The sequence below is a fragment of the Lissotriton vulgaris genome, chromosome 7, assembly GCF_964263255.1.
Source record: "Lissotriton vulgaris chromosome 7, aLisVul1.2, whole genome shotgun sequence".
Classification (NCBI taxonomy): domain Eukaryota; kingdom Metazoa; phylum Chordata; class Amphibia; order Caudata; family Salamandridae; genus Lissotriton; species Lissotriton vulgaris.
The window spans coordinates 1690842442-1690858817 of record NC_141695.1 but is presented as its reverse complement, the minus strand read 5'-3'; the positions used below and the strand labels follow the sequence as shown (position 1 = coordinate 1690858817).

At 42.2% G+C, this 16376-nt stretch overlaps 1 protein-coding gene across 3 annotated transcripts in view; it reads right to left on the bottom strand.

Moving 5' to 3' along the window:
* The window catches only part of KCNQ2 (potassium voltage-gated channel subfamily Q member 2), a 326236-nt gene that overhangs the window by 150526 nt on the left and 159334 nt on the right, over positions 1-16376 (bottom strand). For all 3 annotated transcript variants that reach the window (XM_086932812.1, XM_086932813.1, XM_086932814.1), the window contains exons 2-5: positions 13450-13540; positions 9826-9952; positions 5205-5380; positions 1505-1630 (exon numbers count right to left, since the gene is read on the bottom strand). In XM_086932812.1, the coding sequence (XP_086788938.1) occupies positions 1505-1630; positions 5205-5380; positions 9826-9952; positions 13450-13540 (520 nt within the window). The remainder of the gene's footprint in view (positions 1-1504; positions 1631-5204; positions 5381-9825; positions 9953-13449; positions 13541-16376) is intronic.

Below are 16376 nucleotides of genomic sequence, written 5' to 3'. Positions count from 1 at the left end.
CTAAGTTGGTGCTGGGGTGGGTATAAAACAAATGCAGAAATGACTTTGAGATTGACTATAAGAATATTAGAAAAGGTATTGATGTGTACAAAGGCAAGCTAAAGAGAAAAATGGATCATAGAAAGGGTAGATTTAGCAAAAGTGTAGGTGATTAGTTTAGATTAAAATGTCCTTCTGATTCTGGCAAGCACACATCAAGGTGGTCATATTCTGTACGAGCCATTGAATCTCTTAGTAATGCTGTGAGGGTACAGTGTGGCATCTTGGCAGAGTTTCAAAATGTAATGATTATGTGTGAAAACAGTCTGAGCAAAGTGGAGAAAGCAGAGTGGCTACATTGGTTAAAAAACGATGACTGCAGCAATATGCTCTTGGATGTTTATGCAAAAGGTGTTTCTGGCAGTGAGTGTAGTTTAAAAACATCTGACTATGTTGATCACAGGTTTGATAATAGATGTGATTTGAGCAGCATTTCTAAGGCTACAGTCCAAGTCTTAAGAAAGAGTTGTCAATAGCACAAAATGCCTTCAAGATTTAAAGATTACATTGTATAGAATCTAACAATGTCGATCTTAAAATATTTTAAAGATATAAAAATGTCATTGTATTGTACGTAGTAATTTTGGTTGTACATTTTAGTTAATACTATTTATTTTTGTTGTTGTAAATTCTTAGTTTGCTTTAAAAAGGGGAAGGTGTGTGGCATTCTTATCGTGCGCTTCCCTGTTCATGTCGGATTCTAGAGCGGGAGAGGGTACGATAAGAATGAAGTTTGGGGGAAGGCGTTGATGGAGAAGAGGTTTCTGTAGCAGTGTTGTGTGACTCCTGATGTTGCACCCACTTTCTTCTATGAAAATAAGGATGTGTATTGTATACTTGTGTACCTGAGTGGTGTGTCTCTACGGATGTTAGCTTCTGTGAAAAAATTAGCAAGAGAGTTCCAAGAAAGGGGCATTGATGAGGATGTTCTCATTACTAACAAAGTTTATGTTCTTTCAAGTGATTGGGAATTGTGTTCGAGAGACCAAGTCCCTGTATAGGGACTGAGGAAAGAGTTTAGGAGTATAAATGGAGAGAATGTGTTAAGGACATAGATTGAGAGAGCCATCTTTCAACTGTACCACCCCAGAACTTTTAGCTTTTTTCCTCAATTAACTCTGTGTCACATACATATCTCTGAACCATTGAGGTCCCAACTCTTAAATGCCACCATGCGCCACAATTTCTGTTTGGGAGCTGCTCAACGTGTTCCTGCTTTCTTCCTTAGACCATAACCTTCCTTTAAGTAAAGGGTTCTAGAGTGCCATGGAAGATAGTGTTATGGAGACTATTATGGTTCTGAAGCGTCTAGAGACAATTGTATGACAACAGGACTTTCAGACAAATGGCAATCCACTGAGGGGAGTATTTTTAGAGTGTGGAGGAGTGCTCTGGTAGAAGCTGTGGCAGAGAGATGTTCCAGTGAAGTTCATGATTGGCAGCTCGAGCATGGAAGCACACTCACCAGGCCCCACCAAAGGGCATCTGCATAGGTGTCGAAGTGATCGTTCTCTCCCTTCTCAGCAAGATATACCAGGAAAGAAGCCAGGATAAGGCACAGAAAGCCAATGTACCAGGCGGTGATCAGCTCCTGCAAGAGAATAAGCGGTCATGAGAGAGAAATCAATAAATACCACACAAACCATTTCTCCATTAATGCTCATACTCTAAATACTCACAAACAAGCACTAAATAAACCATGCATGGGTGTCAGTAACCTCCAATTACTCCCTGGGGGCACAGAGGAACAGCTCTGCATTTTTTGGTCTCAATTTCTGCAACCTCTGCAGGTCTTGTATCTGTTTTCATAAAATCATGAGCAGATCTTTGATAAAAGCTATCTCATTTTTATTTTACAGCAAGACTTCGGTATTCATTTAGAGTTTGCCTGCAGAGGAGCAATGCCGTAAATGCCCGTTCAAACTTACAGTCCCTCTGCTTTACTTAGAGTTGGGAGCAGCGATGTGTTTACCCCAGTGAAGCGTCTACTCGCTCTGTCAGTATAAGCCTCAGACCAGGCTGCCCATCTGCCAAGGGACCGCCAGGTCACAATGATGGTCATCTCATCCTATTGAAGTCGGAGAGACCATTACTCAATATCCCAGCCATGTTGGTCACAGGCAAGTAATATGTAGAATGGACCCCTTGCACTGAGAAATAAACCTCCCGCTTCACTGTTTTTTTTTTTAAATTGAGCAAACAATCTCACTCTTTGAAATTTTATTTTCTCAATAAAAAACAAATTCCCATGCAGGCTAGTTAACCACATCGCTGCGGCGGCTATTCCGCCGCAGCGCTAAGGGGGCGGGAGGCCGCGCAGCGGTCGCATGCTGGTGACGGAACTGCTCCGTCACCAGCCGCGGTTGAGCTGTGCTCATGACGGAGCGGTTCCGTCATGGCCCCGCCCGCTCAATAGAACGCGCCGCGCAGGTGCGAAATCAGCGCTGCGCAGGCGCGGCGGCCGGGCCATGACGGAACCGCCGATGACAGAGCGGTTCCGTCATCAGCATGGATAGGGTTAAACATGGCCCCCACTCAATGAACGTGCAGTGCTGTGAATGGATCCTCTACCATCACAGCACTATTCCCAGCAAGCGTATTAAATATAGCGGGAGGTTCACCGCTAAGATGGTGAGGCCATTGCCTCCACGCCCCTGCCAGACTCACAAACTATCGCCACGGTCTAAATGGTCACCTTATCATATTGATACCACCCATGGCATACCAGAAAGTATCATGGTCTGGCAGACACAAGGGTGAAGCTGGAAACTAACAAATGGCAAACACAATACATGAGGTCTGTCAATTCTCAAAAGCCTGTCAATGATGCAGATATGAGTCATGAAGATATACACTTGTAACCAGGTTTCCTGTGCAGCTGCCTCCCTGGTTGTGAAGGCAACATAAGGAGTGACTGAGTCAGGGAGTAGAAAGGAGAAAGGGTGACAATAAATGCCTTTGGATGAGCTCTGATCCTGGTGTTGGGTGTGTATAGGATAAGTGTACACCACCTCAATGACCAAAACCTCTGAGGGGAAAGAGGAGGAATGTGGGCCGAACCTGAAAGCATTACTGAACATATATAATACCATAAATGGTTCACTTTATGAAAATAAACACAATGCAGCGTGAATTATGAACAAGCACTCCTGTGTTCACAATCTTTAGAAGAAACATAAAGGTTAGTACAATGAAGAAGCAACGATTATTGCTAGGGTGCTTAATTAACTAAGTCCTGTCCCTGAGTACATACTGTCCATTGCAGCAATCAATTTCTGATGGCATACATATAAAGTGATTGGTAAATTCAAGGATGCCCCTGGAGGAGGTACACATAGTACAGCTTGGGGGCAATGCAGTGTCAATATTTATGTTAAAGAAAGCTGCATATTAGTTGATATTCCAATTGTAATTGTAAATGGTATTTATACACCGCTTACTTCCCCTGATGAGGTGTTGATGGTATTGCTGTCTTAGCCTGGTGAGAGGTAGGGGCCTGTAGCAGCTTAACCCTGAATCCATATGTAACACTATAACATATACCTCCTGTGTTGGTAACACTGGGTGCAGTATTACCACCCTGCAATAAATGCAACACTCATAATAGATACCACATTGAAAATAGAAGGCTGCATGTGTGGGCAGGACAGTAGTTGAGAACCCAATCAGCAAAAATGCTGCATAATGCTCTAAAAGTGGGTCATTCTTCAATTATCAACAAGTCAGTTGTGCCTGGGTCTGGAGACCTATTGGAGAGGGGACTACCTTCCTCCCAATGGATGAAAGAATGGTGCCCCCCTGAGCCCTCCTTGTTGTAGCAAAAGGAATTCTGAAAATTCTTGCAGTTTCTTGATGATCTGTACTGCATGAAAGACAGTTTGCATCGAAGGAAGCACGCAGGCACACACTGAGCAGTATTCAAGATTTTGCCGCAGGCCTTCCTGCTCTGCTGCCCTACGGCAAACTGAAAGGGCATGAATGTGCCGTATGTATCAGATAGGCCACATTCCTTTCCTTTTCCCTGCCCTGCCCTTGTGCATAATGGGCTACCATGCGCCAACACAGGCACCTTTGCGCCATGGTGCAAGGGTGATTGCATTGTGGGGATGATTGTTTTTGTGCAGGAAGGTACTCCCGGTTTTTAGTTGTCTAAATTTGGTCACTCTATCCCTATTGAGCACATAATCTACAAAGGAGTGTGCAGGAATAGGGAGTGGGGCAACAACAGTAGCACAGAGCAAGTTGGATGTGATTGTGGGCAAGGACACAGTGGGGTTGCACCACATAGGCACAGGGGACATTTGTGGGAGAATTACCTAATTCTTCACATGTAGAATGATGAGAAATCTAATGAGTTTTGAAAGCGCTAGTTCTAATGTATGCAAGGAGGACTTTATGAGAGAAATTGTACCCACTTTTTGAAAAAAACAAGTTAAACCTGTGGTTTGATAGTAATTGTTAGATTTTTTTATTTTATATACTTTTTTAAATTTTATTTTCTATAAAACATATATTAGTTTAAAAAAGTATTGGGATCATAGCAAGTTTTTATTTTGTAAGCGAAGTCGTACACGTGTCCCAATTATTGACTTTTACATAGCTCATGGAGTTTACAGAATGCCTTTTTCCTCAATCCAAGCATCGTTTTTCTCCTGCATGTTTTAGATTGCATGGGCAATTGGTGGGCTTTTTTCTCGTAAGAGTGGTGAAAATAAGTTTGCAAACAAATCACAAGCATTTTTGTATGCAAGTGCATTTCTTGCTTAGCTTTACTTTCCAAACGACTCAGCACTTGTGTTGGAAAAGAAAATCACATTAATGCATGCAAAATGGCGCAAATGCTAGAATCTTCAAACAAAAGCGAAATTTGTGTATCACTCTGCAACCTATATGAATTTGTTTGTGCTATGTTCATAACATTAGTGCAGGTCACAATAAAACACACTCATACACACTAATTAATCAGACAATTCACTTTTATGTAGAAAGGAGAAAATGTGAGAAAAACTATGAGGAGTTTTTGTGCTTCACAAAGGCGGGTGGGAGAACCTACGCATGTCTCAGAGTCAAAGCGCTATCTTGCGATTTCCTTATACTGTTGACCGCACCAGCTATGCCAAAAACGTAACATTTCGTTTCTTCTTCTTATCAAATGTTGCACATACCTTGCTGTGGGCATAGACCACAGAGCCCAGAAGCTTCCAGGTACCACCTCGTCGGTCCATGCGGATCATGCGTAAAATCTGAAGAAAGCGCAAACTTCGGAGGGCAGAGGTGGCAAAGACATTGCCCTGCGATCCAGCAGCCAGCACTGCAACGGAGGCGATGAGCACCATGATGTCTGCAGTGGGAGGAGGGATTGATACCAGGTTAGTCAACTTTATACTCATCTTTCTTACTTGCCCTGCTCTTGTGGTGGAACAACTAGTTCAATATAGAGGATTCCGCAGCTTGACAAAAGTCATGCATTGGCCATAACCAAAGGTCCAACCTGGCACCAAGGACCTCAACTTATACAGGAACAGGAAAGCCTAGAAAAATCAAAATAATAGTAGGCAAAGCCAGTAGGTTTGGTCATATATTTATGCTGAAAAACATTTGTTTCCTTAATCCCGCCAAAAAAACGCCTTTTGCTCAATGCATTTCAATGAGGAGCTGGACAGTTCCTGATGTAAAACATCTTGTTTCACTAACCAAATACTGGAATCGTGAAGCAGGAGCAGGTGGCTAGGGCCGCCCAGTCCTTACTTCTAACTACACTCATCACCCTATGAATAGGATATTTGTGAAGCAGGAAGCATCCTTTAACCGACAGCAATAACAACGACCTGACTTTACAATGCAGTCACTACCCCGACCTACGACATAACCACGTGTTCCTTTACCCAGCAAATCGTAACAACTACCTGTTTTAGGGGCTCGTTGTTGGACTGATGTTGAATTTTAAGTCCAACACCTTCCCTACTGTTGTGTAGACTGCAGTTGGGATAGTAATTTACACTATTCCAAAGTCCAGCTTCCCCCTAAGGCAAGTCGTTGTAACAACTTGCGTGGTAAAGTAACATATGGTTAGCTCTCATGTCGGGGTAATAACTGCGTTTTAAAAGCATGAGGGGTAAATGCATGTGGGGTTCCGTCATACAACCTTGTAAAACACGATCTACTGACTTGTAATGAGATCACTGTGAGCAATGCATGCTTTTATGACAACATATAAGTGTGAGAGCAGGTGTGAGTTAGGATGAAAATTCATTGAGGTGAAAATGAGTGTGCTAGCGTTAGTGCGAGAGTAGTATAAGGTCATAAGGAGGGAGTGACTGTGTAGTCTTTTAAGAAGTGGAAATGAGGTGTGAATGGGTGAAGTGAGAGTGTGATGAGGTGAGTGGGTATGCTGAAGTGCGAGATAAGCATGTGGGGGGCACCCAATTGTTTAGGAGGTTTTAGAGGTGTTTCATCTACATCAATGGGAGTGTGTAGAGGTCTGTCTGGGCCAGGCGTTATATCTAGCGACCAACACTGAGAACCACACTGTAGTAGTTTAACTTGAAAGAGGTTATTACAATGGGAATTAAAACTCTCATTTGGCAATATGTTTTTGGTGGATTTGTCACATTGTGACTTTCTCTCGACCTGGAGATTCAGACTAATATGGCTTGTTAATACACGGTGCTTTGTAGAGGCAAGTGTGTGGATCCGGGGTGTAGCTTGGTAGGCACGAGTGAGTCGTGTGAGCCTGAGATTTCCCAACAATAATCTTGTGGGTAATATAGAACATGATACAACACGCAGAGTGCGACGGTGTTTCAGAGGTAGCAGGAGGGTAGAGGGACTTCTTGCGGTATCAGTGGCAGGAAAAACAATATTTTGAATAGTACTAATATTTTTAAAGACAATCAAAAATATCCAGGCATTCAGGTATCTCTGTGGGGTGCAAAAAGAGCTTAAGACTTTAGAAAATCTGTAGGGGAAAATCTACCATTTTTAACATTTGCATAGAGTGACGTTTGTCTCCCTCCATAGAGTACCACCACCCTCCACCCAGCTACCCTTTACAAGGTGGCGGATGTGTCAGTGGCAATCCCATGGCAGTACCACTGCCTAATCCACTGCCAGTGGTCTGTCAAACGTCTGTGATATAGCATCTGGGTGGTAGTAATAATTACCTGATTTTTAATTCAGCTGGCCAGATGGAAAGATGTTGGAAGGACCCTCAAGTTCACAGATGAAGGTGAACCCGGTGGGGACTCTGGGGTCACCACTAGTTCTTCATGTATGTGCAGAAGGGTGGAGGAATCCCTGAGGGGCCCTCAGACCTTGGGAGGATATTAATGCATACTTCTGTGTGATATGCAAAAACCCAGGATAAGAGGGGCAACATTGGGAATCTCTTGCTGATATCACAAATATGTACAGTGCCAGTGAGAGGTTTCTCCTTTAGATGAAGACACAGAGAAATGTATTCAGTGGAACTAACACTGTGCCTTGACAGCTCCAGATCTGGGGAATGTTCGGGATTCCCCCTGCACTGCAGACAAGCCAATGATTCCCCTGGGCTTGGGGGTTTCTGCCAGGTACTGTTCCAAACAGGCAGACCTGCAGGGTCGCCAGATGGTTCAGTATGGTGGTGTTTGAAACACCATGCTCATGTCTGTCACTACCCCACTATTCTCCCACAGCCATCTCCTGTAATTGAGTTTAATTTCTACCAGTCGTCGTTGTGTGGTGGCAGGTTTTAGGACTGGGTGGATTGGTGCCTGACCACAGATTCTCTGGCTTCCGTAAGTTACAGCTGCAGTCCCAATAAAAACACCTCAGGAGACCAAGGGCCCAATTCACAAAGGTAAAGTTAGACCAAAAGTCTAACTTCACTACTTTTTGGTATTTACAAAGGTAAGTTACTACTAGTAAGTTTACAATAGTAAAGTAGTACAGTAACTACCGGTAAAATTACTAGCCGTAAAGTTACTGGTAGTAATTTACCTTTGTGAATACCGAAACGTAGTAAAGTTAGACTTTTGATCTAAGTTAGACTTTTGATCTAACTTTACCTTTGCGAATCGGGTCCAGAGTTTTCTGCTGCAGAGATCTGTGTGAAACCAGTATGTCACAGGTTTCAATAACTGTAAAGATAGCTTGGTGGGTTAACGCACCTGCTGCACAGTTATGTGGATGTGTATGTCACCAGATTATAAAAAGGTTCAAAAACATGGCTAAAAAGACCACAATTTTCGTAACTGTTTTGTTGCTCTATCACATTAGGTAACTGCATTATTTTACATTTATATTATACACACTACATAATAGACTGTAGAAAAATGTGAAAAAAGATTTTGTGTTTGAAAGAAAACAAGTGGTTTCATAATACATATTTTAGCAATTATATATCAGATTGTACCTAGTGCAAAGTGTTGATTAAAAGAACAGTCACCAGAACTCAGCTAGTAATATCATTACGTTACCTCTCAAAATTAATATATCTTTGTCACCATTAAGTCTCGAATGACTCATCCATTCAAGCCTATACTGGCTCCCAAGCAGTCTTTACATTTGCTGAAATACCAATTACACACATTAACATGTTTTTTAGATAGCAGGCACACTGGCAAGAAGCTGTATTTCTTCTTTAGCTGTCCCTACACATAGCAGGAGACCTCTTCGCTTTACTTTCGGCCTGAATAAACATAATTTATTACAAAGCCTACCTTTGCAATGTGTCTGTACAACGACCTGTCATTACCACTGCATTTCTTTCCCACGCAAGTCGTTACAACTACATGTCAAAGGGGAAGCGGCGTTGAAGTCCAACGTTTTCACTACAGTTGCACAGATTGGAGTTGGAATATTAAGTTGTACCTTTCTAACTCCAAAGTCCAGCGATTTCCCTTAAGGCAAAGTGTTGTGCGTTGTAAAGACTTGTGTGGTAAAGGAATGCAGTGATAAAGACTCGTTGTAAAGACCGCGTTGTAAAGCAATGCATTGTAATGGCTTTCGTGGTTCTGTCATACATCCGATGAGAACTGGTTTTGTGAATTAAAAACGCCAGGACAAATGTTTCCCTATGGATCCTGTCCACTTCAACCATTGCTGCCACACAGAAAAGCTTAATGCCTTTTCTCCAAAAAGCTAGACCTAATTATGCTACTAGCATGTATTCAAAGAAGGAAATGGAATTCTACAAAATGCCCACAAACAGTAAAATGTCTGCTCAAGGCAAGAGATGGAAACAAGATTGAGTGGCCTTCATAGACTTGAGATTCTATTAACCCCTTCACTGCTGGGTACATTCCCCCGCTGTGCTAGGGGGAGGGGGGGTCGCACGCAGCGCCCCCATGCTCATGATGAGCTCAGCTTGTCATGAGCTACAGTGCTCCTGTGCTCATGACGAGCTCAGCTCGTCACGGCCACACCTGTTTCTTTAGAACGTTCAGCACAGCCGGGGAATTAGCCCAGCGTGCGAGTGTTCTAAAGGCCATGAAGAGCTCAGCTCGTCATGAGCACCGGAGCACTGTAGCTCATGACGAGCTGAGCTCGTCATGAGCATGTAAGGGTTAATTAAAGTATATTATGGATCCCAGGTCACACGCATATAGAGAAGGAACTCACTCCAATATCACAGGAAAGCATTGCACTCGGCGAAGTTCCGATAAGCTCTTATAATCCAATGCAAAGAAAGACAAATAAGGCAGGCTGCAACTATTAGGATTACGGATGTGTGCCTGAATCTTATTCCCCTCTTTCCCTTTGTCCAGTCACGGGGCAGTCTCAGAAAAAAAAAAATAACCTTACCGATGACACAGAATGGTTTACGGGCAAACTTAAGCCGACCCCTCCAGCCTCGGTACCGACAGCAGCATCCGGCAGCCCAGATCCTTACAAAGTACTCCACACCGAACACCACAATGGTCACGATTTCCTATGGGTAACAAGAGGGGACAGGTCAACACATACCACCATGCAGCAACATCCTATGCAATTGAGTGGCAAAACGGTGGAACGCTGTAAGAAAAGCTGCCAAGTCTATAAAGCTATTAGAAGATTTTATGGAATACAGATGTCCATTTCCTCGATTAAGCCTTTTTAGGTATTTATTTTTAATTTTGTACTTTGTCCTCTTTCTACACTCTCTTTCTTAACCCCTTCTGTGCGGCGTGAATTTTCACGCTGTGTGGGGGTTTTAATTAGTGGGCGGGATTCGGACGGCCCGGCAGTCCTCAGCACACGCCCACCATGACGTCGGATGGCCGGGGGACGTCCGAAGCACACAAGGGGTTAATATAAGTTGCTAGAAATAAATTAAGTTGTAAATATTTTACCAACCTCTTAACATTTGACCTTGCTGGGATTTGAAATTATGACCTGCTGATCACATCAGATGTCAGAAGTGAGCATTACCTAACTGAGGGCTTCATGTACCAAAAATGCATTTGGTAAAAGTAGTTGCAGTTTCTTCATCAGCTTTTACTGAATACATTTGTATTTTGCGAACCAACCTGTGCACTAATAGATCACTTTACAAAACACGGAATCGCAGTGGGTCGCTATTCAACCTACCTCATTAATAATTCAGACATGCCAACCCTCCCGATTCAGGCGTGAGACTACCGATTTGAAGGCTAGTCTCCCGCCTCCCGATTCCTACAAGCAAAAACCCGATTCGTCGGGGGTTTCAGCTGACAGGGCTTGGTATTGTGTAAAGTGCTAATTCTTCCAACAAAGAGTGGCGATGCAGGGGCTCTCGAAGGGGTGAAAAACCAACAAAGTGTCATTAACTTGGGAAACGTCTTTTAAAAACCTGCGAAGTACTTGGGGCGGGGCTGTATCAGCCCGGGCTGCCACAGGGGGGTGGGGGGTGCATGCACTGCCAACAACCTGCCAGGCCAGTGCCCAGCACTTCCATCACCCTCTTTGCCTGCCATTGCGCTCCATGCTTCTTAAAGATAAGAAAAAATGTGCATTTGCGTTTCAAATGTCCGATCCTGCAGCAGCCACTTTCAAAGCCCATACATGCCAGTAACCCGATTCAAGGCCCCATTCTCCCGATTTTTTCTTTTAAATCTCCCACTTTGCTCTCCTGAAATGTTGGCATGTATGCTAATATTAATGAGATAGGTCGCCAATTGAGACCTACTACGATTGGCTACAAGTACTCACTTTGTGGTCAGCAGACCTCCATTTCTGTGATTGCTTTAAAAAAATGATGCTTTCTAGCAAATTTAGGCCTTTGTCTTCAAAAGCATTTTGTTTACAAACTACAGCATGGGGAGCAGAAATTAAAGAAAACATTTGATTACCCACTGCATATTTGAGGCCCTAAATGCCCTTGACCACTGCCATGTGGTCTGCAGCCCCCTCCACCCCCCCATATATACAAAACTTTCACCACAACATTCACGGCTGGTGATTTCTGACTTGAGTGTGGCATGGAAGTAATAAGGGAAAGCCATTTAATTGTTAGATTACATAATTGGATTGATAGGAAAATGTCAGGGCTTTTCCGTTTATATGTTCAAGCACATACTGTGCATATACCTCCTCTATTCACAATTCCTATGTTGTGTGTTCAAGCAGGGCCCGACTGGCTGTAGTGGGAACCGGGCGTTTACCTGGTGGGTCGCCAGGATGGGGTACCCCTGGGATGCCATTTTTGTTACTGAGGGCGATACCGGCCCATTGTAACAAAAGCTGCAGCAGTGGGACAGGAGTGATGCTTCCAACTAGTACACCCTGCGGTCCGGGCAAGCTGTTTGCCAGGACAGGTTCCCAGTCCAGCCGTGTGAGCGTTAAATTAAAACAGGGAAGAAGGGTGACATTTCCTTTATCAATTCAGTAATTTCATTTAGCAGTTCCAAAAGGTTTACAAAATGTCAAACATAGTACCTTACTCCTCGGCAGAGTAGTGTGCCTTTCTTTTTGAAGTCCCTGCTGCAGGAGAGACCGTCAAACCCCTAAAGGTGTGGCACAGGGGCCAGAGCAGATGACTCTGGAGCACAGGGCCCGCGGTTCGATCCCCCGCAGCAGCTCAGCATCACGTGACTCTGGGCAATAGCTCACTAAGGGCCAGATGTAGGTAATTCCGATTTACCTACTCTTAAATACCGAATCATACCGTATCTAACGTGAATTGGAAAGGGTATGCTCTTCCTGCAATTGACATGCTGTCTTTCCTCAGACTGAGCTATGCAGACAGCATCCGGGGATTGCATTGTATCGGGGAAACAAGGCCAATAATTTCCTGATGCTACTTTGATTGGAATGTGGGGTCTGTTTAAAGGTAAGCCCTGCATCATGATGTAAATCAGAGAATGAAAACATGCACACTGGCATTTGGACGATCAGAAAGTGGTTGGCTGCCTTCCCCTCTCAGAGTCTTGCAAGGCACTGACGATAAAGCATTATATATTGAATATTTCTTCAGCTACAAATGTTTATTTGGACGATTGCAAATTGGGAGGGGGCAGACCCCCAGTGCCCCAAAGGACCACCCATCACCACTACCCATCACCACTAAAGAGCAGGACACTAAGCCATTATTTATGGATAATGAACAAAACTAACAAGCTGCAGTTTGGTGCTGCTATGTTTAAGGTTATGTACAAGTCCTGAACTAAATGAATAGATAGCAATGTTATTAGACTATAACACGAGAGGCCACACATAAAAGGAGTGAAGTAAAGTATTTGGCTGCACACCTTCAGTGGTGAGCAGACTTCTCAATCTACGTCATTTTAGCTCTCTGTGATTTTGTACAATACATTAAAATACAGTTATGCCATTCCCGCTCTCATAAAAAGTACTGAACAAATATGCAAACGTATTTTCTTTAAAAAATCAATAAAACGTGCAACTTGTTTTACAATTTCTTCACTCGCCACATTGCAATTGCGCAAAAGCAGACAACACATTGGGTACTAAAGATTCTTTCTCATTGGTCAGTGACTAAATGAATCAATCAATCAGAAATATGAAAGAGCATCCTCTCTATTCTAAAACGGGAAAGGGTTCTTTTTTTTAATTTCTGTAATTTTTTATTGTATATAAAAAAATATAAGGGAAAGGGTTCTTTAACAACCACAGTAAGCAAACCATTCTTGATCTCAACCCCCCCCCCCCTTAACTTAGGAAAGCTAATATATTAATAATAAATGTCAAATGCCAAAGTGCTGTGTCATCAAACGTGATAACATTTTCCCACAAATTTTTATAATTCTTATTTATATTATTCTATATTATATTTTGAAAATGATGACCATATATAAAATTAAATGTACTTAAGAATTCACTGTTTCAATGTCATAATTTGCAAACATGTATTTATAAATTCAACAAACACAAACTCTCACAAGCACATAGCATGTATCTAGTCCCTTCTCACTTAGACCTATTTTTAAATATAACATGAGTATATCTTACCAAGATATAAAGCGCTCCTTCAGAACTCTTCTCGTACTCCTTAATGGTGGAAAAGACAGACAGCACCAGGCAGGAAAACACCAGTAGGAAACTGCAAAATAAGAACAAGAAAGACAAATATTAAATGTATGTGCATATAAATTCTGTGACTAAAGTCGGATGGAATTGCTAAGAGTTGGTTCAGAGAATACATTTCCTGATGCTTTAGTAGTCTCCAAATTCTTGAAGTTGGGGTTGTCCAAAGGTGCCCTGGCAATGGTCACAACCACACCAAGTTTACAGAATAACCACATACTTTGTAACTGATTCCATGTTAGGATATATATATATACATATATATACATTCATACATACATATATATATACATATATACACACATAGGGCCATATGTATCAAGCCAAATTGACGGCGTTTGCGAATGCAATTTGGCCTAATGGTATGTATCAAGGAAATCTGCTTGCAAAATAAGGAATCGCAAAATTTGCGATTCCTTATTTTGCGATTGCGTTTAAGGAATCACAAATTTTGCGATTCCTTAAATGCAATGTAAGAAGCCAAAAAAATTCGCAAATTGGCCTTAAGGATTCGCAAATTACCACAAACTTCTAGTTGGTGGTAGTTGCGAATTCCTTGAAAAATGCATATTTTTGCATTTTTCAAAGTGCCTTAGGGCATGTATGTGCACCACATGTGCACCCATGCATACTTCAGGGGTGCAACAGGGTGTCCTTTGGACACCCCTGCACCCTTGAAAATATTGTCAATTTGCGATTAACAAATTGTGAATCGCAAATTTCCCATTCATTCCTATGGGCCTCCTGGCCCATAGAAATGAATGGGAAAGTATTCCTTAATTGCGAATTCGCAATTTATGAATTCGCAATTAAGGAATATCAAGAAATCACTATAAAATTGTGATTTTCTTGATACATAGCAATTAGCGATTCTGAAATAGCGATTTCTTAAAAATCGCTATTACAGAATCGCTAATTGCTACCTTCATACATATGGCCCATAATATATCACATGCAAAAATCTACAAAGTGTCTAGCCCATGAGAAGTTTTACCATACAAAATTCCAATTAATTCCACTAATTAAGAATTGTTATTAAATTTGCATGATTGTGCAGTTAAAGCAAGTGTGGAAAATTCCACACTGGGGCAGAAAATTTCACCAGGCCTTTCTGAAGACATTGAGCCAAATACCACACTTATTATCCTCACACTACAATACCAATACCTATGTAAATCAATATTGATGAAACACTGGCCAACCGTCGAACTTTGAATCTAACACCACCATGGCAAGGCCAGTGGGCACATAGGTGCCCTTTCATAAAAGCATTTATGAGTAGGGGGTAATACTATAGGAATACTCTTTGTACATTTACATTCCTTTGTGAATCAGCCCAAAAATAACTAACCCCCTATAAGTAAGTGGAAAAAGAGTACAATCCTTCCTATTTGTACTAAGTGTATACAAATATTCCCTGAATATTCCCATGTTATTCTCATTTCAGATGCCTTGAGACCAATTCACAGAGGCAGTTAAGACTACTCAAAGGCTTATTACTTGGATACTAGGTGATCCTTGCTATTCACTCTTACCCTGTAACAGAGATGAAATCCTATACTATCAGTGGCGGCTCTTCCACAGGGCTCTCAGAGCAGGGCAGTGGAGGAGTGGTTTGTCCACTCTAAGTGCACATGACTGTTTGGCCGGCCCTCTCGGCTGCCCAAAACAGTCATGCGCACTTTCCCTGTTCTGCATGCACGCTGCGTGGAGATCATGCCCATGCCGCACTTCCCTGGCTGTTGCTCGAAGCAGGACGCTCAGACTAATCACAAAAGTGCATTGCAGCGTTGTGATTGGTCAGGAGAGCCTGACTGTGCTTCCTATTCCTGGAGTCAAAACAAGGAGAGCAGGAGCAGAGACGCGGAACCTGGCGGCAAGGTAAGTGGGTTTTTTTTTACACTGCGTACAACCCCCCACCCCAGGCATTTCCCCGCACCTGCCCCAGCCACCCACGATCCATGCCGGCTGCCACTGTATGCTATGAATGCATTGGAATTCTATCCTATATTTAGTACTTGGTCATTATCTTTAGAAAGATGAGACCGAGGCTAGTACATGAACAGGCACAGCTATTTCTGTGGAAAACCAAGAAATCTGGTCCATAAACACATTCTAGAAGGTGAAGAATAACTCTTAAATCTTTTTACTATTACGTACAATTGATTTAGGAAAATACAATATGAAGAGAAGTGGAAAGAAAATGTTTCCCTGTAGTTCATTACAGATCCATGCTTTGTGAATAAGGAGGCATTTAATAGGAACGCTTATCATATAATTATATTCAGGCGCAAACTGAATCTTTGTTATATTCTTAATGTACCAAGTTTATCAGCATTTGTTAAAACTATTATACTTTGTACGATAATTAAGAAATTACAGATATTAGACTCTGTAGGAGGTAACGCCTGTGGTTTATTTGTGAACTTGTCTTAGAAATAAAGCAGGAAGCTCTAAATCATACCTCAGTAATATAAAAGCCTGGATAGTTTAAACATTAATTAAAATTAAATCTACTGAAGTTATTTGTTTTTGATCCTAAATCACACTTGTTCATGAATCAATTCCCAGTGCTCTCAATCGCGGCTGTGGGATCTGCCCCTACCAGATACGGTATCTCACCATCAATATGACAAATCCATCTTCCATTGTTACACCGTTCATCACCTGCATACCAAAAAAACCAAAAACATCACCTCCACTAAATAAAATCATCCACATATCTGCTGACCACAGCCCAACCCAAAAACATGCCATAATGATTAACTTTCTTGGACCCTTACTTTTGGAAAAAGCCTAAACCAGCAAAGAAAGCTTTGAAGTCTAAAGGACAGGGAGACACCGGCACACAA